General features: G+C 36.8%; 4 protein-coding genes across 4 annotated transcripts; 2 read left to right on the top strand and 2 right to left on the bottom strand.

The window, feature by feature from the left end:
- Positions 1-10,782: 10,782 nt before the first annotated feature.
- LOTGIDRAFT_163752 (hypothetical protein) lies at positions 10,783-11,286 on the top strand (the record flags this gene model as incomplete). Its single annotated transcript, XM_009060269.1, has 1 exon — positions 10,783-11,286. The coding sequence occupies one exon, from the start codon at positions 10,783-10,785 to the stop codon at positions 11,284-11,286; it is 504 nt and encodes a 167-aa protein (XP_009058517.1).
- Positions 11,287-16,708: 5,422 nt separating this feature from the next.
- Positions 16,709-20,668, bottom strand: LOTGIDRAFT_163750 (hypothetical protein; the record flags this gene model as incomplete). Its single annotated transcript, XM_009060268.1, has 3 exons — positions 16,709-17,100; positions 18,579-18,949; positions 20,661-20,668. 3 exons carry the CDS (start codon positions 20,666-20,668, stop codon positions 16,709-16,711), a joined length of 771 nt encoding a protein of 256 aa, XP_009058516.1.
- A 1,058-nt stretch (positions 20,669-21,726) lies between these two features.
- Positions 21,727-21,918, bottom strand: LOTGIDRAFT_60028 (hypothetical protein; the record flags this gene model as incomplete). Its single annotated transcript, XM_009060160.1, has 1 exon — positions 21,727-21,918. A coding segment is annotated over one exon (192 nt), but the record flags the coding sequence as incomplete, so codon positions are not given.
- Positions 21,919-22,274: 356 nt separating this feature from the next.
- LOTGIDRAFT_163749 (hypothetical protein) lies at positions 22,275-23,309 on the top strand (the record flags this gene model as incomplete). The annotated part of the gene is made up of 1 exon (XM_009060267.1): positions 22,275-23,309. The coding sequence occupies one exon, from the start codon at positions 22,275-22,277 to the stop codon at positions 23,307-23,309; it is 1,035 nt and encodes a 344-aa protein (XP_009058515.1).
- Positions 23,310-25,491: the final 2,182 nt, after the last annotated feature.

Below are 25,491 nucleotides of genomic sequence, written 5' to 3'. Positions count from 1 at the left end.
GTTTCTAATCATTTCAACCTCGACGACCATTCAATAGACGATCTCACCCTAATCCCAATTGAGCGTGTAGAAATTGACTTGCCCGAAGATGAAAGTACCAAATTCCGTCAATCTAGGGAGGCCCATTGGATTGAGACGTTGAATACAGCAAGACCTATAGGACTAAATATTCATCATAATGTAGGCATAGCACCCTTTGTTGTCCCGTTTAATACAACCAGCAATCGAGCAAGCAAGATAGTTCATGCCCACTATAAGAGCCTTCAAGAGAAATTCCCCCATGTCTATAAGCAGAAAATGATAGTTGCATATTCAAAAAATAAGAACTTAAATGATAATATTGTTCATAGTAAACTAAAAACAATCAGTACATAACAGATACTATACTTCTCGCCCATCGGGCGAGTTATTTTTTCTAATTTCAGATCAGAATAAGAACAGAAGAAAACCCAATATCAAGACCCTTAATCCTAATTTCTAAATAAAGTGTCTGCTCCACCCTAGGCCTGTACATTTGGGAGAATCAAACCCTCCCTTCCCCGAAATCCAAGATCCTCTTCACATGTATACCCATTTCAAATAAAATCTCGAAGAAAGCACAACAGAACCTGAGCACTCTCAACAACATGATGATGGAGTCCAGTATCAACAGCGCAACAATCTTACCACCCTACGAAGAAGAATAAGAACCAGTTGATAATCTTCATTGGTCTCCAGAAACAGCAAACAGCAAACAGCATTTATTTGTTTTGGATACACCAGCTTCAAGCATCGAGTAAGTCTTTAAACTAATTACTGGGGATAAAAATACTGAGAGGCCAACGCTAGGCCAAACTGTAGTTAACTTGAGCCGCAAAATTCTCACACCCCTTCAGCATTCAATCTTAGACCGTGGACTTAAATTTATTCCCACACCAAAGATAGCTAACTTGAATTATCTCCGACCATCCATTGAACGATTTCAACGAAATCTTAGATGCACATATTTTTTTCGAAACCACCCCCACGTGGTGCTAGAACAATGTTTATTCCTAAATCCACGTGGACACCCCCTCAGGCCGCCATCCATCCTGAAATATTGAAAGCATTTGCGAGTATGAATAGCCAAACAGTGAACCTTCCATAACACACGAAAAGCCTAATCTCACATGAGTGGAACGTGAAGCGTTAAACTTACTTAAGAAAGACGATAGCATTGTTATTAAAAAGAGTGACAAAGGTTCATGTTGTGTCATTCTGAATAGGGAGGATTACGTTTCAGCAGCAGAGAATCAACTGAATAATCCTAAACATTATGCCATTTTACCGAAACCAATTTTCAAAGAAACTGCTAACATGATTAATAATATTCTTGCCGATTTAGTCAAAACTAATTATCTCAAACAGAAACAATATGACTATCTGTCTGCCAAACCTGATTGTCGCGAGAGACATTTGTACACTTTGCTTAAAATCCATAAGAATCCAACCAAGGAGTGGTTTATCTCGAATAAAATCCCTAAAGGCCGCCCGATTATATCTGACTGTGGTAGTGAGTCATATGCAGTGTCAGAATACATTGATCATTTCTTACTACCTCTAGCATGCCAACATCGCGCCTACCTTAAAGACACAACCGTTTTTGTCAATAAAATAAAAAACCTTCGAGTTCCCTCTAATGCTATTTTAATTTCTATCGACGTTTCTTCTATGTATACCAATATCGATAACACTACTGGTTTAACGGCAGTTCGTAAAGCTTTTAATAGAAACCCAGATCCAAACAGACCCGACGATGCAATTCTACAGCTTTTAGAGATTTGTCTTAGTCGAAACGATTTCGCATTTAATGGTAAAACATATTTACAAACTTCAGGGACAGCAATGGGCAAACGATTCGCCCCTTCGTACGCAAACCTTTTCATGGCAGAGTGGGAACGTGAGGTGTTGCCCCTCTGTCCATTTGACCCACTTTTTTACGGACGCTTTTTGGATGACATTTTTATGGTTTGGACTTATTCTATCGAACAGTTTTGGGAATTCTTTGAAATTCTCAACAACCACCATCCTTCTATCAAACTAACCGCAAACGTGAGTGACAAAAGCATAGACTTTCTCGATACCACAGTCTTTAAGGGAGATTCCATAGCAGAAACAAATAAACTGGATATTAAAGTGTATTTCAAAGAAACTGATACTCATCAACTCTTGCACAAGAGCTCCTTTCACCCAAAACATACCTTTTCTGGTATAATTAAGTCACAAGTTTTACGATTTCATCGAATTGTACAAGATCTTCTAAGAGCGTGGGTACTCTAAACGATTTTTACGAAACATAAAAAATTACACCTTAGCACAGATAGCAGCTAAAAACAGACTTTATGCCGAAGTACCTCCAGGTTTAAGAAGTGCTCCATTTTTGTCCAGTAGATGCAAAACATGTCCCTTTATATCAGAAACTCATTATTTTGTAAGCAACTCTACGAATAAAAAGTACCCGATCCAGGAACATCTAACATGTGAACATTCGAATGTAATATATTTAATTTCATGCAAGAAATGCCCCAAACAATATGTAGGAGAAACTAAGAATAATTTACGAATTCGCTTTAATGCTCATAGGTCAGACATCAAATTAAAGAAAGACAAGCCTGTTTCTAATCATTTCAACCTCGACGACCATTCAATAGACGATCTCACCCTAATCCCAATTGAGCGTATAGAAATTGACTTGCCCGAAGATGAAAGTACCAAATTCCGTCAATCTAGGGAGGCCCATTGGATTGAGACATTGAATACAGCAAGACCTATAGGACTAAATATTCATCATAATGTAGGCATAGCACCCTTTGTTGTCCCGTTTAATACAACCAGCAATCGAGCAAGCAAGATAGTTCATGCCCACTATAAGAGCCTTCAAGAGAAATTCCCCCATGTCTATAAGCAGAAAATGATAGTTGCATATTCAAAAAATAAGAACTTAAATGATAATATTGTTCATAGTAAACTAAAAACAATCAGTACATAACAGATACTATACTTCTCGCCCATCGGGCGAGTTATTTTTTCTAATTTCAGATCAGAATAAGAACAGAAGAAAACCCAATATCAAGACCCTTAATCCTAATTTCTAAATAAAGTGTCTGCTCCACCCTAGGCCTGTACATTTGGGAGAATCAAACCCTCCCTTCCCCGAAACTTAACCCTCGTTCTTTCAAAACTGGTTTGCAAATTAATGATCTTCGCCAAATTCCACAGCTTACAGCTGAAGTTAACCGTCAAATGAGTAGGTTTGGATTGGAATCTAACAGTAGACTCAGAACCAGATGCTTCAGATAATGATGGAGTGAAGACGGGGACCGGTAATGTCCATTCTGCAAGATCTAGTAAATCTGGCATTCAAGCCAAATCATCAGACCGGGTGCTCTGCCCACAAAACTGGCCCCATTCATCGTTGCAGTTTCAATTTGCTAGTAGAAATTTTTCCTTTACGGATTTACCCTTTCATCTGTTTGTCGCCGGTGAACTGGAGATTATTTCCCAGCCTAGGATATCAACCGTCGAAGGGCAAGGGCGATTGACATTGTTGAAACGTATATTGTACTTCAGCGAAGTGTATGTATTCAAAGGGTTACTCGAATATTATGTTGCCTTTATTCGAAAGATCGAGATGGGGATTTCGTCATGGCAAGATGAAAATAGTGACCTTGATTCTATTTTAGTGTCCTATATTAAAGTTCAACGACACTCATATACTAACAGAAAGCCGATTAAGCGAGGGCGAAATGAGCCCCCAGCACTTCGAGCAAAGAAGACGTGGTTTGGTTCTGTACCTATCAGCGAAACAAATGTACGCAAACTTCGTCTCATATGTCCATGATTAGAGGTCAGAATCGTAGAGTGCTTCACATCTGCGCCGCTTGTTGGAAGCAGGATGGTCTGAAACTCGAGCACCCAGAAAGCTCTTCAGCTTGTCCTCATAGCTTATCTACACTGTGACTGACCGAGGACTGTCTCTCCAATGTCCAAGCTTCCAAGTTAAGTAATGATCAAATTGATTTCGAGCCTTTGGATAAATTTGAGGATTATTATAGTAAGTTATGCAGGCATATATATGAATTATGTACTGAATTTGTATTAAGGGATGCCATTTTGCGACGTAATTACGTGTTGTATTCTTCTATATTAGATGTGCATAGAACGGTAGCATATGGTAAACATAACTATGTAGTGTGCCGAATTCCTGTGTATTCGGGGCTTAAGCCTGCCTTTTTCCGAGAACAACTTCAGGATTACGAAGATAGTTTGGTGTGCGAGTTGATTGAATTTGGGTTTCCCCTTGGTTTCGAAGATCATGTGTCTCAGGAGCAAGTTCCAACTAATCACAAAGGAGCCCTTGACTTTCCAACTTCCATATACAATTATCTCATTACAGAATCTAATTACGGCTCCATATTAGGTCCTTTTGACAAAAACCCTTTTCAAAAACAATGTTTTTGTCTCCTATAAACACAGTAGCGAAACAAGGTAACTCCCGCCGAATCATCTTAGATTTAAGCTATCCCAAAGGGTCTGCTATCAATAATGGCATCCAAAAAGATGTTTACTTAAATCAAAACGTTCATTTAACTTATCCAAATGTGGACGATTTCGTCGAAATAATTAAATCTAAGGATAAAGGCTGTCTTTTATATAAGCGGGATCTTAAAAGGGCTTATGGCCAAATCCCTATTGATCCAGGTGATTTGCATCTGGTAGGGTACGTTTGGAATAATCATATGTTTTTCGATAGGGTTCTTAGCATGGGCCTTAGATCAGCAGCCGGCATATGTCAACGGTTGACCAATTCTGTGTCATACATGTTTCCGTTGCTTGGATATATACTTTTAAACTACCTTAATGATTTTGTTGGCGGCGAAAACGGCAGCGAAGCAGATGTCGCGTTTGTTAAGTTAGGTGAGCTCTTAAGCGCATGTGGATTAGAGGAATCGATCGAAAAGTCTGTAGCCCCGTCGACTAGACTAGTTTTTCTTGGAGTCATGTTCGATACCCGTGCGTTAACCTTAGAAGTCACCCCAGAAAGAATAAGCGAGACATTAGATCTGCTTTCAAACTGGATAGACAAGAAGTCGGCTACTGTCAAGGATATTAAGTCAATCCTGGGGAAGCTTCAGTTTATAGCCTCCTGTGTGAGACCGGGTCGAATCTTTATAAGCAGACTTTTAAACTGGCTTAGGATGAGTTATCATAAAACGGGCCCAGTTATAGTTCCCGGAGATGTTAAAAAGGATTTTCTTTGGTGGCAAACATTTCTCCCTTTGTACAATGGGGTGTCGATGATGATGACCGAGTAGTAGTCGTCTCATTCATGATAGAGTTATTGCACGTGATTCTTGTTTGACAGGCTGTGGTGGTTGGTTCCCTGTCATATGTCAATGTTTTCATGTCTCTTTTCCAACACAAGTGCTGAGTGAATTCAAATGTATAAATAGCTTGGAATTGTTAGCCATTGTGATAAGTTTAAAATTGTGGGGTGCATACCTCAAGGGTAAAAGAATTATGCTTCTATGTGACAATCAGACTGCGGTGCAAGCACTAAATTACGGCAAGTCGCGGAGTGTTCCATTACAGCGTTGTCTCAGAGAAATTTGTTTTTTGGCAGCCCTTTATGAATTTGAAGTTCGCGCGAAGCACATAGATGGTATTTCCAATCGCATACCCGACTAATTGTCTCGTTGGGATTTGGACTTGAAATTTAGAAAAGCCTTTTAAGAAGAAACAAATTGCTCGCTTGAAGAAATCGGTGTGAATCCAGAATTTTGCACCTTCTTTGAGTTAAGACCCTTACCTGCTTCATTAAACAACGTTATTCTTTATGCTCAATTTCTCAGTAGAAGTTTTGAGTCTGTCCTATCAATTAAGAATTATATCTATGGTGTCAAACTTTTGCATATATTGCTCGAATTTGATTTCCCCCACTCAGAATCTATTGAACTCAAACTTATTTTAAAAGGTCTGGGTAGATTAAATTCCCATTACCAAAAACGGGCCTTGCCTATTACGCCTACTATTTTGATAGAATTCAGTACAATTTTGAATTTAGATAATGCAAATGATGCTATGTATTGGTGTTACTTTTTATTAGCCTTTTTTCTTATGTGTAGGAAGTCAAATTTGGTACCAGCGTCAGCTAAGAGTTTTGACAAGAAAAAGCAGCTATGTATTAGAGACGTGTCATACGTAGATACTAATGTTTTAGTTAGATTTAAGTGGTCTAAGACCATCCAATTTGGAGAGCGTGTTTTGTTTTTTCCGCTTGTACCAATTCCAGGTTCTGTTTTATGCCCTGTAATAGCGGTGCGAAGAGCACTCTCATTTCTACCTGGTAAAGCATCGGACCCATTTTTTAGAATTGTTCAGAAGGGTAGTACCGTTCCATTGACTTACGTAAAACTTATGACGAAACTAAGGTGTCTTGTTCAGAAAACAAAACGCAACCCATTGATTTACTCTTCACATAGTTTTAGGAGAGGGGGTGGCACGTGGGCATTTAGAGCTCAGGTCCCAGCTGATCTAGTTCAGCTTCAAGGCGATTGGCGCAGTGACGCCTATAAAGCTTACCTTGACTTTTCTTTGGAAGATCGGTTTTCAACAGCTCAGAGAATGACAGACCTTATTAAACAATCTATGTAAGTTTTGTATTGAGGCCAATTATAAGATTATCTATAATGTAACAATCGCATGTTTCGGTTTGCGGGCCTTTGGCTTGGCGGATTAGATTAAGTTCCTTTTGTAATGTTTGTTCATTTTGTTCTTTTATTAATTATTTAAGAGTTTGTAATTTGTAAAATTTGAGTATATTTTGGCCACAATAATTAAAGTATTCATTTACTTTACTACTGTTTTGTTATTGGGGTTGGGAATTTTAGTATTTTATCTATAAATTGTTTAATTGGCAACTCCTTTAACTATTTTATTTTTCAGATATTTCGATTTTGCTTCGTACAATGAGTTTAAGTGTAAATTAGCTTAGGTCAGCACAGGTCAGATTAACCCTTTCAATACCGGTGATTGGTTTTCACCTTGTTTTCATTATATCTGTTCGTTAATAGTGACTTCATTATTTTACTGGTAACAGACGTATAGTCTTAATTTTGCCCTCCCGCCCTATTTCCCTGAATTTAAATTCTTTGTATTTGAATTAGATTAAGTTCTTTTGTGATATTTGTTCTTTTTGTTCTTTGGCGGATTAGATTAAGTTCCTTTTGTAATTTGAGTTTGTAATTTGTAAAATCTCAAACAGAAACAATATGACTATCTGTCTGCCAAACCTGATTGTCGCGAGAGACATTTGTACACTAAAATCCATAAGAATCCAACCAAGGAGTGGTTTATCTCGAATAAAAGGCCGCCCGATTATATCTGACTGTGGTAGTGAGTCATATGCAGTGTCAGAATACATTGATCATTTCTTACTACCTCTAGCATGTCAACATCGCGCCTACCTTAAAGACAACCGATTTTGTCAATAAAATAAAAAATCTTCGAGTTCCCTCTAATGCTATTTTAATTTCTATCGACGTTTCTTCTATGTATACCAATATCGATAACACTACTGATATAACGGCAGTTCGTAAAGCTTTTAATAGAAACCCAGATCCAAACAGACCCGACGATGCAATTCTACAGCTTTTAGAGATTTGTCTTAGTCGAAACGATTTCACATTTAATGGTAAAACATATTTACAAACTTCAGGGACAGCAATGGGCAAACGATTCGCCCCTTCGTACGCAAACCTTTTCATGGCAGAGTGGGAACGTGAGGTGTTGCCCCTCTGTCCATTTGACCCACTTTTTTACGGACGCTTTTTGGATGACATTTTTATGGTTTGGACTTATTCTATCGAACAGTTTTGGGAATTCTTTGAAATTCTCAACAACACCATCCTTCTATCAAACTAACCGCAAACGTGACTGACAAAAGCATAGACTTTCTCGATACCACAGTCTTTAAGGGAGATTCCATAGCAGGAACAAATAAACTGGATATTTAAGTGTATTTCAAAGAAACTGATACTCATCAACTCTTGCACAAGAGCTCCTCTCACCCAAAACATACCTTTTCTGGTATAATTAAGTCACAAGTTTTACGATTTCATCGAATTTGTACAAGATCTTCTGATTTCAACCAAGCCTGTACGATTGTTTTCTCAAAACTGAAAGAGCGTGGGTACTCTAAACGATTTTTACGAAACATAAAAAAATCCACCTTAGCACAGATAGCAGCTAAAAACAGACTTTATGCCGAAGTACCTCCAGGTTTAAGAAGTGCTCCATTTTTGTCCAGTAGATGCAAAACATGTCCCTTTATATCAGAAACTCATTTTTTTCTAAGCAACTCTACGAATAAAAGGTACCCGATCCAGGAACATCTAACATGTGAACATTCGAATGTAATATATTTAATTTCATGTAAGAAATGCCCCAAACAATATGTAGGAGAAACTAAGAATAATTTACGAACCCGTTTTAATGCTCATAGGTCGGACATCAAATTAAAGAAAGACAAGCCTGTTTCTAATCATTTCAATCTCGACGACCATTCAATAGACGATCTCACCCTAATCCCAATTGAGCGTATAGAAATTGACTTGCCCGAAGATGAAACTACCAAATTCCGTCAATCTAGGGAGGCCCATTGGATTGAGACATTGAATACAGCAAGACCTATAGGACTAAATATTCATCATAATGAAGGCATAGCACCCTTTGTTGTCCCGTTTAATACAACCAGCAATCGAGCAAGCAAGATAGTTCATGCCCACTATAAGAGCCTTCAAGAGAAATTCCCCCACGTCTATAAGCAGAAAATGATAGTTTCATATTCAAAAAATAAGAACTTATATAATTATAGAACTTAACTTAATAATATTGTTCATAGTAAACTAAAAACAATCAGTACATAACAGATACTAAACCTTTGCCCATCGGGCGAGTTATTTTTTGTAATTTCAGATCAGAATAAGAAAAGAAGAAAACCCAATATCAAGACCTTAATCCTATAAATTTCTAAATAAAGTGTGTCTGCTCCACCCTAGGCCTGTAAATTTGGGAGAATCAAACCCTCCCTTCCCCGAAAAGTAATAGGACAAAGTATCTTAGAAACTGAACATAAGGGGAAGAAATATAAAAACTTATTTGTAGTTTGTGATGGTAATGTTTAACCTTTGCTAGGTAGAAAAACTTGTGAAAGACTATGGTTAATTAAAAAAAGTTTTTGTGGTGATGAAGCTGTAAAACCAGAAGTTAGTGACTACACTAATTTATTTTAAAGGGTTATGTCAACTACCAGGCCAAGTTAAAATCAACTGAAACCTGGCTCTATACCAGTTGTTCTTATTTTTTGAATATGCAACTATCATTTTCTGCTTATAGACATGGGGGAATTTCTCTTGAAGGATCTTATAGTGGGAATGAACTATCTTGCTTGCTCGATTGCTGGTTGTATTAAACGGGACAACAAAGGGTGCTATGCCTTCATTATGATGAATATTTAGGCGCCTATTGCCATGATAACCTAATAGTAGGCCTAATGGGGAGCAACAAAATGACTTCACATCAGAATAGCAAAGCAGACTTTAATGGTAGTAAATGGGGGTTGCAGTGCCTTCGGTACCTTAAGATTCATTAATAAAACCGAGATGGCGACATGAATATTTAATCACAAATTTACATTAATCATCCATTGTAACGAGTAAAAGTTTGGCTAAAGAACTAGTAGATTCACATTTAGTTCATTCATCGAAGGGCTCCTTTTCCCTTCCTTGTTCAAGTAATTTCACTAAAATCCAACCACGATAGAATATAGTTCAGTGACACACTACCATTACTTTTTACCGATTCCAGATATATAGGGTCTGTTCACTTTTCACAATTAACGAATGGAACTTAATTTTGCTAGAAATTCTTCACGGTCCGCCATGTTGGATTTAACCTCTGCACAAGTCACTAACCTTGTTTGTAAATGAGTCTTTCTACATTATGCATTTACTCCACGTTGCCGTTTCGATAAAAATAAGTCCATTGTATCTTGTTTAAAATGCATTTAGAAATTGTTACTTCCGTTGTGTTTCTTTGCTGTAAAATAGGAAATTCGTTAACCTATTTATCTGCTAAGGCAAAAGGCAGTAAGTGCAAATATGTCCAAATTGAAGTTCAACCTTAATCTAAGTAAGCAGTATCTTAGCATCACTTTAATAGGACCCCGTTAGTAATATAACAAGTTATGTTCGAGATTTAAGGGTAGGTAACAGGCAGTATCTGTATATTCATCAAACAATGCTGAAGCAGATGGCAGTAAATTCACTTACTGCTCTCTGCCACACGTAATACACAGGTCCTTGGAAGTTACCGCCCTTTGACTCAGTTAGTACTGTCTTGTTAACCCTACACTTTCTGCCTTTTGCCTTAATAGCCATGTGTTATATCAGAATGAGGTTGGAAGATACCGTGTTTACAAATAAGAACTTGAAAGTTTAGTGGCTCCAGTTTTTGAATAAAGATGAATCAAAAATATCAAAATGAACCTGTTTAAAGGCTAAATGATGCTAAATGTGTCTGGACAAGGTAAGTTACGATAATTTACTTTCACAGTGAAATAATGTAACTTTAAATCCATCTGAAACAAGCTAACTTAGAAGGCTTAATTTCAATTTGAAATTAACCTTCCACAGGTCCGAAAAAAAAAGGGTGGGGGGTTGGTGGAATGGCTCAATAGGAAAATAGTCTGTTTCGAAATGGCCAATGAAATGCAATGAAGGTGAATTAATAAAAGAAGATGTCCCCCTTAATCCAAGCCAAGAACAACAAGATTTAGTAGCCTTATTGTTTCCTTTAATAAGCGAGGGTCAGTTAAATGTTTGGGAAAATCCCAACATAAATCAACTGAATAAGAATGGACTGACACACGATAATGTACCTGTTGAAGAATCACAAGTTTTGCTCGAATTGGTAGACGTAAATGTTCCTCAAACCATACCAGAACAGGAAGAAACAATTATGGATGATGTTTCTGACCCAGATAACACACATATTGCATCAGATTCTGAGGGTGATGACAATCCTACTGAATCCGACAGGGATGATGCTTTAGATCACCAGAAAACAAAACGTATTCGCCCGAGCACTGATAAATTAGAAAGGGACAGAAAAAGTCATCCAATCCAGCAATCCTGTGAAGGTAGCGGGTGTAAAAAGAATTGTTCTCAGTACTTGTCACTAAATCGACGCCAGGAGATATGGGAGTGATATTGGGGAGTGACATACAATGAACGGAAATCATCGTTGTTACACACTATTGACAGAGTTTCTAAAATTCACAAATGGCGAGCATGTAAGTCACCGAAACCTAAGTTATCACTACAAGCTTAAAGATGCGCACAACACTTTTCCTGACCAGTTTAGGCTACCATAAGAAAAATGACAAAGCAGTTATCACCGCTCTTACCCAATATTTACCCAGTAACGTGAACATTACTGCAATGCATGCTGGCCTTAAAGATAATTACGAAGGTTTCAAATGTTCATATGACGTTTACAGATCAGAGGCAAAAAGGTGAAAATAAGCTTTACTAACCTGGGGAAAGAGGGCTGCGAAATAATTTCACATGAACAAACATTGCCATGATCATTCCGTGGCTGTTGAGGCACTTCAAGCCGTCATAGATGATGAAGCTGAACCCGGTGTAAGAGATAATCTGGATTGTGAAAGATGTACATCTTGGGTTAAACATGTGAGAGCAGCCAAAGTAAGCAGGGTGAATTATCAGAACGATGCTGATCAAGATTTCCCTATTGACGTCAGTGAGCGCAGTGTTGATTTACAGAAGGTGATAATACTTCCTCGAATGCCCGGCAATAAGTCAGCATTATTCACTAGGCGAATAATTGCCTTTCATGAAACCTTCGCTTCTGTTGGTAAAAGCGAAGAAGAAACATAAGAAAAATACAGTGTCAATTGTTTGGCATGAAGCAATTGGTGGGAGAAAACAAGAGGAAATTACATCAGCATTTGTAAAAGCTCTTCAGCACTAGAGGGATGTTAACCATACTATATTCTGTTTGGATAACTGTGTCGCTCGGAATAAAAATTTTTGCTTTTCAACTTTGGTAGCCATTGTTAATGGAGTGAGTATAAGCGCACAAGATATAACGCTGAAATACTTTGAGCGCGAACATACATTCATGAGCGCTGACTCAGTTCACCTGGTGTTGAGAAAGAGATGTCAAACAAGCCTGGTGGAAATCTTTATGATTTTTCTGATTTTGTGTGGCTGATTCTAATTCGAGGTACATGGGTGTAATTCAGTTACAACCAGATGATATTCGGGCCTGGGTTGGTGGTTAATCTGCTGCTTAGCTAAAGAAACCTAGACCTATGCTTGCAGATGTTGTTCAAGCACAAGTAAGACTTAGGTCCAGACTTCTTAACTACAAAACAAGCCATGATGAAGAGTTTAGAGGATTGGATTTTCTAAAAATGACCTTTAGTCTGGACAGGCCAACTCCGTTAAGAAATGGATTTAGAGGGGTTAGTCAACAGAAAAAAGACGACATAATAGCAAAACTGAGTCCGATGATGCCAGAAAACGGTAGACACTTTTGGGAAAATCTGAATGTAGATAACAGCTTAGACGATATCTAGATTAAACGAACTTAAAGGAACAGATGCACCATTTATTTGTGTCTTGAATATATGTAAATAGGCTTGAGAAACACTAAATGCATTGTGTTCGATAGAATTTGTCTGCTGACAAGGAATCCGTGGAATACATTCTAGCAGACGACACTGGAAATTCGGCCGATAAAAAATTGTGATGTTTGGTAATAACTGAAATCCGCCATTATGTATATGTTACAAATAAATTATAAATTTAAAAATTTTAAAGCTTTAGAAACGACAAAAAAAATTTACAGGTTGACATTGTAGAGATCTTGGTGTATAGATTACCATAGATAACCCATGTTTATCAAACATCCAAATGCGGAGGTCACCCCAGGTCGCGCATGTGAATTATTAATCAATTCCAGAGATGCACGAATAATACGTTAGCACGAAATTGGGTGACTTGACTGTAATAATAATCAAAATAGATGCCTTTTTTTGTCAGCGGAGGCAGCCATATTGCTTTATCGCCGATATCAAATTTCGCATATGTAGACCACTGCTAATCTAATCGAAATTGAACCAAATTGTACTAGCAAATCGAAACCAAATCAAATCGGCCGACAAGAGTTATGTTGTTCTATTTATAACTGCCAGTGCCTTTTGTTGGGTAGTAACCTGTTACCTTTCAACCACCCTAATCTCTATGAAGTACATGCAAATCGTTCCAGTTCATCCCCACAGTCTCGAGTGCGCATTCTCAAGATTGGTGAGGTTGAAGTTTATCTATAGTTATGAATTTGAATGTCACATAAAACGTTAACAAACCTGTGAGCGTGAAAAAGAATGCAGAGAGTTGAACTATTTTAAGTACAGTAATGTAACCTATTTTCGTACATATAAGGATTCAACCCCGAATTTCGTCCGATTTATAAAACGGATTCTTTTATGTCTATGATTCCCCCACTTCTGCCCATATTTCACGAGTAACCAATTCGACATCGGCGGCAAAATGCATCATCTATTTTCGTGTACAGTGTTTGATCTATAAATAAGTCCAGAAAAAACCGTTGTATGTATACACAGTGGTAATTAACTTCATTATAACTAATAACATTCCTTCAAAGATAAATGATTTAAGAAAAACACTTAAGCCCACATGCTGATACTGATTTATTCCTCACCAGAAATATATTCCACACACGGCATATATTTTTGTAAATTAATGAAATTCAGTGCCTTCTTGTCCAATCATTTTCCTCCCTAGGTGCATATTATTAAAAGGTGGCTCCGATAACGTCTTTATGAACGTAAAACCTGTTTTCCCTGAATCGTACGCTCAAAATTTCAAAACAGACAGTTCTAGAAGAAGTGTCAAGCAAATATTTGTGTTTGAGAAGAGTTCTACTAATATACTGAAACTTTTAATGTTTTAGGCCAAGCCCAATGTATAACCATTTTAACACTACTTATCATAAGACTAACAAGTGCGGATTTTTTTTTGACAGATGGGTTATCTCGACATAAATATCATGTGAGCATATCAAAATTAAAACTGCCCTTTTCACAGAAGAGTTGATAACAATTACCGCAAATCATATTGTTGGCACCATGTTGTGTATGGTGCACATATCAAATAAAACAGATTCAACAATCACAATTTAATCAGGAACAATCAAATTAAAATCACAACACGATCATCTCACATGAAAGAACCAAAAACAAAGCTGAAACTAATTTATTGTTTCGTATTTTTTAACTTTTACATCTTGGAGTTATGTCCCTTTACCACAATCGAGCTACTCATTAATAATCCAGATATACAACATCCGCCGCTCAAAATAAAATTGGAGACAATTTTCCATGAGCATGTCGATTTGGGTACAAATACCAAAATATTAAAAACATTACAAATAAATTGACTTAATTGAACATCACAGGTTCAGAGCGTTAACTTTACCCCAAACATCATAGTATATCCAATTCCCAATTTAATGATAATATTAAAGAGATATCAATAAAATATGCTGAATAACAAAATGTATTTCCATGTTAAGTGACATAGCAAAACATTAGAAAACATTAAATGTGTCAAATTCATGCAAATTGAAATATCCAAGAACATATATCAAAGTTGTTGGCAATAAGTATAACTAAATAAGTACAGGAGATACAATAAATGATTTATACGCTCACTGGGAATATAATAAGAACAAATACTTCTTGCCTTAAACATATTCTATCAAACATATTTGACCTGTTAACATAAACTAATATCAAATATTTTAACTTTACAACTTTAAATATTCTACCCTGGAAATATTAAACTAATATTATCAAACATTGGAAATGGAACCATATAATATTAAATAATTGCATGAAACATTTAAACATTTCTCCAATACAAATAACTATGTATAAGCTAAAGGAGGAGGATTATCCTTTGTATATTTTATGGCTTTGGCATTAGGACAGGCAGGAGGCAACCAAATAGAATTTTGGGCAGGCTCACCCTTTATATGCACGAGATATTCAAGTCCATTAGCTGTTTGTCTTTGAGCTAAAACTCTCTTAATTTTACAATTTTTATCAGAATCTGATGTAAACATTTCTGACGGATTTACAAAACTCTCATCTTGAAAGCCCACAGGCTTACGAATAACACGTTTAGGACGTTTTTTAGATTGTTGTCAACTGGAGGCACAATCTCATTGGAATATAACACACCATCAGTTTGACATTCTTTGGTAACAAATATCTTCTTTGGAACTTTGTTGGTAGTTTTAAAGTAATTATTTGGTGATGGGACTCTAACATGAGCAGGTTTTATCCTATCCACATGAATGGGTTTAGGAAAGACTTTATGCCCAGAAGGATCAGATAAATTAACCATATGATCACTTGGTTTATAAACTATAACAAAAGGTCCAAGATACTGGTGATGAAGTTTTTTAGCTGGTCTATTAGTATCATCATGTAAATATACATAATCACCAATATCAAAAGTAATGGTTGACTTCTTTTCATTGGTATGCAATAACATATTTTCCTGTGATTTTCGAAGATTCTGCAGTACTTTTTCACGTATCTCTTCAAACTGTGCTTGTTTTTGACGTAAGAATGATGAAATATCAACAGGAATCGCCTCAAAAGAAACTTGATGATTAACTAATGGAAATTTTGGTCTATGTCCATATAATATTTGAAATATCCAAGACTTGAATTTACAGAATTGTTCATAGCAAAAACAACACATGGTAAATAACAATTCCAATTGGTAGCTTTACTATTTATATAAGGTGTAAGTTGAGAAGCAAGAGATAAATGTGTCCTTTCACAAGCTCCTAGACAATGGTGAACAAATGCAGGAAGGAAATCTTGTGAAATCTGAAGCATATCACATAATTTAGAAGTTACTCTAGCTGTAAATTCAGAACCTTTATCTGTAATCAAAGTATCACATATATCATAAGTACAAAATAAGGTAAACAAGCATTCAGATACAGTAATAGCATCTTTTCCTTGAATGGGTTGTGCAAAAGTATATTTAGAGAACATGTCAACAGCTGTAAAAATGTAAGATGCACCACTATTAGTCATGGGTAAGGGTCCAAATAAGTCTATCTGCCAAACAGAAAAAGGTTTTGATGGAGTTTGATAAGCAATAATCTTATTTTTCACATGAACTTTGGTGATCTTCCGAGCTTGACATTCATGACATGATTTAATATAGTCGTAGCTAATCGCGGAAAATAATAATGTTCTTTGATTCTGTCCACGGTATCTTGAATTCCACCATGAGCTGCTAAAGTAGAATCGTGATATAATCTCAATACCTCAGGTATTAAACTTTCTGGTAGAACTAACTGGTAATTTGACATTGATTTGGTCCGCTTAGATTTTGCTATTCGGGAATGAAATAGTAAATCTTCCAAAAGAATGAAGTTAGACTGTTGAAGAAGAACCTCTCTTGAAAGTCTTTGTGATCGGGGCAAAACACCATCTTCAAAATATCGGATAATGTGAAGAAGATTAGGATCACAATAATAGATAGTGCTGTCATATCTAGATGTATAGACGGTTTACGACTAGATGAAGTCTCCAGTGAAGTTGTAATATCACTATATGGGTAAATGAAAGCAACATGCCATTACAATTTTTTTCAATGTTAGTAGCTAAAGTTTGTTTTATCCCACAGGATTGTTTAATTTCACGTTCGGTAACACGTTTAAAATGTTTTGAAGTCTGTGTTTGATCATCATAAATGTCTTCTGTGTCACCATCATAGAGTTGATCATCTAATACTGAAGGAGTGGCTGGGAAAACTTTTTCAATTTTTCCATTGCTGATGAATCTAACCTGAGTAGGTTTTTCTTGTACATATTCGAAGAATGGGTCGTCTTCAGTTGGACTTGAAGATAGCTGTTCAGGAAAAACATCCATTCTCGACAAAGCATCTGGAACACACATCTTTTTACCAGCCTTATGAACGACAGCATAATCAAAAGACTGCAAAATAGATAACCATCGTTCATATATAGCACCTTTAAATTGTTTTTGATGTAAAGATTTTAGAGCTTGATGATCAGTTTCAATAATAAAATGTCTTCCTCTTAAGTAGGAACTACAGTCTAAAACACTAGTTACAACACAAAGCAACTCTAATTTTGTAGGTCCGTAATTGCGTTGCCATTTGGTTAATCCTTTAGAACCAAAACGCACGACATGCTCTTGACCATCGGCATGTGTTTGTAGTTTGCATTCCTTTAGAACTAGTATCCACTGACAGTTTGAATTCTAGGTCAAATCTAGGAAATGCTAAAGCCTCAGATTCTTTAAGTGCAATTTTTAGTTTGTGGAATGCTTCATTGCTTTCATTTGTCCATATGAATAGTACACCTTGTTTTATCAAGTGACAAAGGAGGGGCAATTGCACCAAAGTCTTTGATAAATTTACGAAACCAATTAAACATACCAAGTGCACGTTGTAATGATTTTTTGGTTTTAGGAACAGCATAGTTCATAATAATATCGATCTTATCACTGGGAGGCGAATACCTTCTTGTGATATTTCATGACCAAGAAAAGTACATTTACTCTGTGCAAATGCACATTTTGAGAGACCAAGTTTTAAACCTGCCTGCCTTAGCCTTTCTAATACCTCTCTAATATCTTTTATGTGTTGCTCAAAATTACTGGAAATAATACACACATCATCTAAATAACATAAAACAGATTGAAAAGTTAAACCAGACAAAACTTTATCCATCAATAATTGAAAGGAGTTAGGGGCTGTCCTTAGACCCATAGGTAGTCTCAAAAATTTGTAAGTACCATAACAAGTATTAAAAGCTGTATATTTTTGAGAATCTTTTGAAATAGGCAACTGAAAAAATCCAGAGACAAATCAAGTGATGTGATATAATTTGGAGTGTGTTTTGAAAAAGATTCTGTGAGATCTTGTAAGTCAGGAATTGTATAACGAAATTCCTTGGTTTGGGAATTTAAATATCGAAAATCACAACAAAAGCGATATGATGATAAACTGGTTTCTTTGGTAATATTATTGGGGTCTAATTTTGGCTTGTTGCGCTTAGCAACTAATACAATAGGACTGGTTAAAGGTACTTCCTCAGTTTCTGAAACTGAACTTATGATACCCTGTTCTAGTAAATGATCTAACTGATGTCTTAAAGTTTTTTTTTGTCGGAAGGTAGGCGATAAGGGCGTTGGTGCTTAGAAATCGCACTATCTTTTAACTGAATTTTATGTTGAACAACATGAGTTAAACCCAATCCAGGATTATCGTCTGTTACAAATAAATCTTTAAAATTTGATAAACAATCTAAAGTTTGTTGACTTTGAACGGGAGACAACTCTGGATTGATCTTAAACAGAGACTGATCTAAAGCACTTTGTTCATTGAGAAGCTTACCTTCTTCAATAGAATTAATAACAGACTTAGCTTTAGGCTGAACATGAAAACAAGATAAAATATCAAAAGAATTATCGAGAATTCGATAAGTGGCTATTATTGACTTTTTCTGCACCAAAATAGTTTCATTGCCAGGGTTCAATATCTTGATCGGTATAATATGTTCTAAATCACAGGCAACAATAGCTTTAGCAAGAAATAATCCCTTAGATAACAATGCAATGTGTGATTCACAGACACCTTGAGTTCCAATAGGAATGCTACGACTTAATTTACCTTGTAGAATACATTCAGATCTGGGATTAATAACTAAATTATCAGTAAATTTAACTTTAACTTTACATTTAACACCCTTAAACAATGCAGCTTTTCTGAAATTAAGAGTAATATTATTATTATACATATATCTAGAACCTAATGACAATGGATGCAATGCATTTTCAAATATATGTACTAAAACAAACAATTTCTCAGAACAGCCTTTAACATGAATTTCAATTTGAGTTGTGCCATATATACTGACTGAATCACCATTTGCTACATGTACAGTTTCATCACTATGCTTAAAATTAAATACAACACTTTCTGGCACTTCCTGAATCTAATAAAACAGAAACTGCAAACTGCGCAACATTGACTCTTAAAAATAGAAAATTTGTAGCTTCATCAAGTGAAATACAATCAGATGAATAAGTACTACCATTACCAGTACTACTATCACTATTAAAACTATTATTATTAGCGCACTGATCAACTAAAGTACATATGTCTGAGGGTGGCGCTGTATGCTCAGGCCTTTTTAGTTTAAAGTGGGACACTTATCAGCTTTATGAGTTATATCGGAACATAACTGAGACTGCTCAGTGGGCATTTTAACAGTTCTGGAACTGAGCTTATGACAATTTTTGGCATCATGTCCTTTCTGGTAACAAAGTTGGCATGATAAAGTTGGTTGAGATTCTCCCACACCTGTCCAATTACAATGAGGTTTAAGATGACCAGGTCCATTACACTTGTAACACTTGCAAGTTAGATCAATGCACAACTTCCCAACTTTGCAAAATTTAGACACATCAAAAGCATAAGCGGTAAACTAATCAAATCTCCTGCAAATGAAATAGCAATTCCCCTATGCAACCTTTTTAATTTATCACTTACTCGAAAACCTGTACCTGATCTTTGGAAATCTGCAAATGTAACAGCTATCTTGAAAAAGGGTGATCCTTCTGAATGTGGAAATTACCGACCAGTCTCTCTTCTCAGTATTGTAATCAAAATATTTGAAAAGTGGATTTAAAAGCATGTCTTTAATTTCCTGAAGAAAAACACCATTATTACTAATCTGCAAAGCGGTTTCTTACACGGCGATTCAACAACTTACCAATTAATAGATCTCTCGCACTTTTTTTGTCAAGCCATAGATCAGGGTCAGTATACAAGGACAGTATTCTGTGACATCAGCAAGGCTTTTGACACGAGTCTTGCACAATGGACTCTGTCACAAGCTAAATGCTGCTGGTATCAGAGGAGAGCTACTAAATTGGTTAAAAAATTATCTTACTGATAGAACTCAGCGTGTACTTACACGGGGTCTCCTCTGATGTCAAAACCGTGCCTGCTGGTGTTCCGCAGGGTTCTGTCCTTGGTCCTTTACTCTTTCTGATATATATTAACGACATTGTATAAAATATAAAATCAAATATCCGACTCTTTGCTGACATAATATTATCGTTTATAAGAATTGAGGACCCGGTAGCATCTGCGACTGTCTTGAATAATGACTTAGAAATAATTAACAACTGTGTCATAACATGGCTAGTCTCCTCCAACCCACTGAAAACTGAAACACTGGCACTTTGTACTAAGAAAAACCCACTCTTACCAACTCTTAATTTAGATAATATACCTATCAAAGAAGTCATCTCTCACAAACACTTAGGTCTATCTTTTCAAAAAAACTGTCAATGCGATGTTCACATTAAGGAGATTTTAACGAAAACTGGAATGCTGGTCAATTGTCTGAGATCTATGAAATACCGCTTAAATAGAAAGTCCCTCCATACCATTATACCTCATATATACTTCCTCATTTTGATTACTGTGATGTCATTTGGGATGGGTGCACTGCCGAACTAACAAATGCTTTAGAAAATTTACAATTAGATGCACTCAGAACTATATGTGGTGCTGTAAGGGGAACTAGCAATGACGTCATTTACAAGGAAACTGGATTCATCACACTACAGGAGAGACGGAGGCGGCATAAGCTTACTATGTTGTATAAAATAATTAATAATTTGACTCTTATGTATCTTTCTGAATTAGTCCAAATTGAATCCAGACCATATAACTTCAGATGTAATAACATACTTCAAGAACACCGATGTAGAACTCAGCTTTTCTATAACTCTTTTTTACCATCAACAATGCGTGAATGGAACAACTTGCCCGAAAATTTCAAAATTGTCGACGCAGTAATATCTTTTAAATCACTCTTTAAATCTGAAGATAGTATTGTCCTTTATTCTTATTTATTTGGCAGCCTAAAATATCAGATTCTACATTGCCGTCTGCGCCTTTCCTGTAGTAATCTCAATGCTCATAAATTTTTTCGTCATATTTCGGACAGTCCTACATGTCAGTGTGGCCATCAATTTGAAGATATTGAACATTTTCTTTTATACTGTCCCTTACATTCAGATGCACAAAACCAATCCATCTTACTGATTCAACCACCTCATTTGATAAATTCACACAGCCTTTCTATATTTTCGAAAAAGTTCATTCATTTTTAAATATCAGCAGAAGGTTCCGAGATTAGGTAATTATTTTACTGCCATTAATTGCTTTTATTCTATTCTTTTTCTTTTTTTAACAAAATTTCAAAATTTGACATAAATAACTCCTGTACCTCTTATTTCATGAGTGTATGCTCATTTTCATTTAATTACATGTATATATTATGTTGTATATATTTTTCATATTGTATTTAATCTAAATTGTTTTGTGACTTTGTATTATAGGAAAGGGGTTATATAGGCGAAAGCCTGTTCCCTAATCCATTTCTCTTGTGAATAAAATATTGTTTACAAGCAAAAAAATATTAAAACCCTTGAAATATTTCTAGTACCGGTACACATACATTCTGTAGATGAAATGGAAAGTCAAAGATTGTTGGCACAACATCTTCTTTAAGTTGTGTTCTCATTCCAAATCTGTAGAAACAGCATTCTTCAAAGTGTTTCGAACATAATGTTGAAAAGTGCTTTGGAATATAGTTCTCTTTTCTCAAATTAGAAAGCCATCTTTCCAGAAGAACTGGTTTACTGAGAGGAAATCTGAAAATGATGACAACTCTAAATATACATGTATAAGCTTATGTATTGATTATTATATAATAAAATAACATAACCATTCCTCGACACTTGAAAAAGGATAATATTTCGAAAACCGGTTCGTGTCAATTGCGTGTTTTTGTTTTACTTGTTATAATTTTTCACATCATTGTTAGCGTTATTTATCACCTAAATATATTTTTTTGCATTTTTCATCATAACCTTCATCTTACTTTATATATCCCCAAACCCAGTTTGACTTATTTGCATAATTTGATCCCAACATTTTCACGCTAGCATATACAGTTTCCTCCTGTTACATCCGCTGTACATTCCCTTCTAACCCCAAGTTATTTTCATTATGCTCCCCAACTACATCAACCACTGGCAAGAAGCCAGAAATAGAAACACTAATCGTCAACCAAACCAATATCACGTACCCTACAACGGCCCTGTCTTCCATCGACCTCTACCACCTACCAATCGCCGACCACCAACCAACCCATCCAGCTATATCCCACCCCATCGCCGACCTACCTACAACACAGCCTACCAATCAAGAGGTAACCATCGACCTGACCAACAACAGAAACGACTACCAGCCCACCGACGCCAACCAGTCCCCACTCATAAGGAGGAAGAACCCTTTGTGAAGGTGTTCTTCCAAGTTTTGCAGTGCCTCCATTTTTTGGCAATCCTTACCCTTCAACAGCAAGGCCAACCAGCGTTTACCTTCAAACGCAAAGTCTCTGAGTTGGATAGTTTTATCCGTCCAGCAATGAAAACATCAGCTGTCGACGCGAATATTAGATCCCTCAATCGGACATGGCTCTGTAAGGTTACGCAGGTCCTGATCGACCATTACCAAACCACACTTCAAGAGAAGCTGACCACCATTCGTACCAAGTCTTTATCATCACCTGCCGTCGACCGCATCGTTTCTCATGCCCTGTCCTGGGCCTGTCGCTCCTATGGGAAACGTCTCACTCAAGCTGTAATCTCCAAATTCTACCAAACAATCAACGAAACAAAAACCAGAGTAACCATATCTCTACCAACTGAAATGGACACTACACCTGCACCATCTAGAGCCACCACGCTGCCGAACCAAACCCCTAAACGAGCCCGAAGTTCACCTACTCCTAGTCCAGCAGACATAGGTAAACGCTCTCGTAGAGAGGGCACACCCCTTCTCTTTTCACTTTCAGACTCGTCTTCCCCTTCCCATCTGAATCTTCACCACGTGATCCAGGATCCGCCACCTTTCTTCCTTCTGTGCGTTTTTGGACCAGCAAACCACCCCTCAGTCTCCATCCAAGTCGAGACGTGTATCCAGACCTTCCCCTCCTCGAACCAGATCCCAGTCCGTTCCCAATGCTACAATTCTAACAACTAACAAACCAGTACCAATCACACCGTCGACGACCATTATATCCGCTACCAAATCGTATTATCACCAAACCAAGGACAAATCATTATGGAAACTGCCTGCTCTAAAGAAATCTACCTTAATAATTGGATCATCTAACCTGAATCGAATTACCAAAACCAGTTCAGACACCGAAATACATTCTTACCCCGGTGCCCAAATCCATCACATACAGTCAATTCTGGAATCATACGACCATGATCCCAAGCCTACTACCATTATTCTTCATGTAGGCCTCAACAACCGTGATCAGATACCAAAGACCTCCTTTAACCAAGCCCAGAAATTAATCGCCACAGCCAACAAAACCTTCCCAAACTCCAAGATCCTCTTCACATGTATACCCATTTCAAATAAAATCTCGAAGAAAGCACAACAGAACCTCAGCACCCTCAACAACATGATGATGGAGTCCAGTATCAACAGCGCAACAATCTTACCACCCTACGAAGAAGAATTCGAAACAGTTGATAATCTTCATTGGTCTCCAGAAACAGCAAACAGCATCTATTTGTTTTGGATACACCAACTTCAAGCATCGAGTAAGTCTTTAAACTAATTACTGGGGATAAAAATACTGAGAGGCCACCGCTAGGCCAAACTGTAGTTAACTTGAGCCGCAAAATTCTCATACCCCTTCAGCATTCAATCTTAGACCGTGGACTTAAATTTATTCCCACACCAAAGATAGCTAACTTGAATTATCTCCGACCATCCATTGAACGATTTCAACGAAATCTTAGCTGCACATATTTTTTTCGAAACCACCCCCCACGTGGTGCTAGAACAATGTTTATTCCTAAATCCACGTGGACAGGCCGCCATCCATCCTGAAATATTGAAAGCATTTGCGAGTATGAATAGCCAAACAGTGAACCTTTCCATAACACACGAAAAGCCTAATCTCACACGAGTGGAACGTGAAGCGTTAAACTTACTTAAGAAAGACGATAGCATTGTTATTAAAAAGAGTGACAAAGGTTCATGTTGTGTCATTCTGAATAGGGAAGATTACGTTTCAGAAGCAGAGAATCAACTGAATAATCCTAAACATTATGCCATTTTACCGAAACCAATTTTCAAAGAAACTGCTAACATGATTAATAATATTCTTGTCGATTTAGTCAAAACTAGTTATCTCAAACAGAAACAATATGACTACTGTCTGCCAAACCTGATTGTCGCGAGAGACATTTGTACACTTTGCCTAAAATCCATAAGAATCCAACCAAGGAGTGGTTTATCTCGAATAAAATCCCTAAAGGCCGCCCGATTATATCTGACTGTGGTAGTGAGTCATATGCAGTGTCAGAATACATTGATCATTTCTTACTACCTCTAGCATGCCAACATCGCACCTACCTTAAAGACACAACCGATTTTGTCAATAAAATAAAAATTTTCGAGTTCCCTCTAATGCCATTTTAATTTCTATCGACGTTTCTTCTATGTATACCAATATCGATAACACTACTGGTTTAACGGCAGTTCGTAAAGCTTTTAATAGAAACCCAAATCCAAACAGACCCGACGATGCAATTCTACAGCTTTTAGAGATTTGTCTTAGTCGAAACGATTTCACATTTAATGGTAAAACATATTTACAAACTTCAGGGACAGCAATGGGCAAACGATTCGCCCCTTCGTACGCAAACCTTTTCATGGCAGAGTGGGAACATGAGGTGTTGCCCCTCTGTCCATTTGACCCACTTTTTTACGGACGCTTTTTGGATGACATTTTTATGGTTTGGACTTATTCTATCGAACAGTTTTGGGAATTCTTTGAAATTCTCAACAACCACCATCCTTCTATCAAACTAACCGCAAACGTGAGTGACAAAAGCATAGACTTTCTCGATACCACAGTCTTTAAGGGAGATTCCATAGCAGAAACAAATAAACTGGATATTAAAGTGTATTTCAAAGAAACTGATACTCATCAACTCTTGCACAAGAGCTCCTTTCACCCAAAACATACCTTTTCTGGTATAATTAAGTCACAAGTTTTACGATTTCATCGAATTTGTACAAGATCATCTGATTTCAACCAAGCCTGTACGATTGTTTTCTCAAAACTGAAAGAGCGTGGGTACTCTAAACGATTTTTACGAAACATAAAAAATTCCACCTTAGCACAGATAGCAGCTAA

Source organism: Lottia gigantea (genome assembly GCF_000327385.1).
Source record: "Lottia gigantea unplaced genomic scaffold LOTGIsca_41, whole genome shotgun sequence".
NCBI classification, from domain to species: domain Eukaryota; kingdom Metazoa; phylum Mollusca; class Gastropoda; family Lottiidae; genus Lottia; species Lottia gigantea.
The sequence above is the reverse complement of the archived record's forward strand: the minus strand, read 5'-3'. Positions and strand labels throughout refer to the sequence as shown.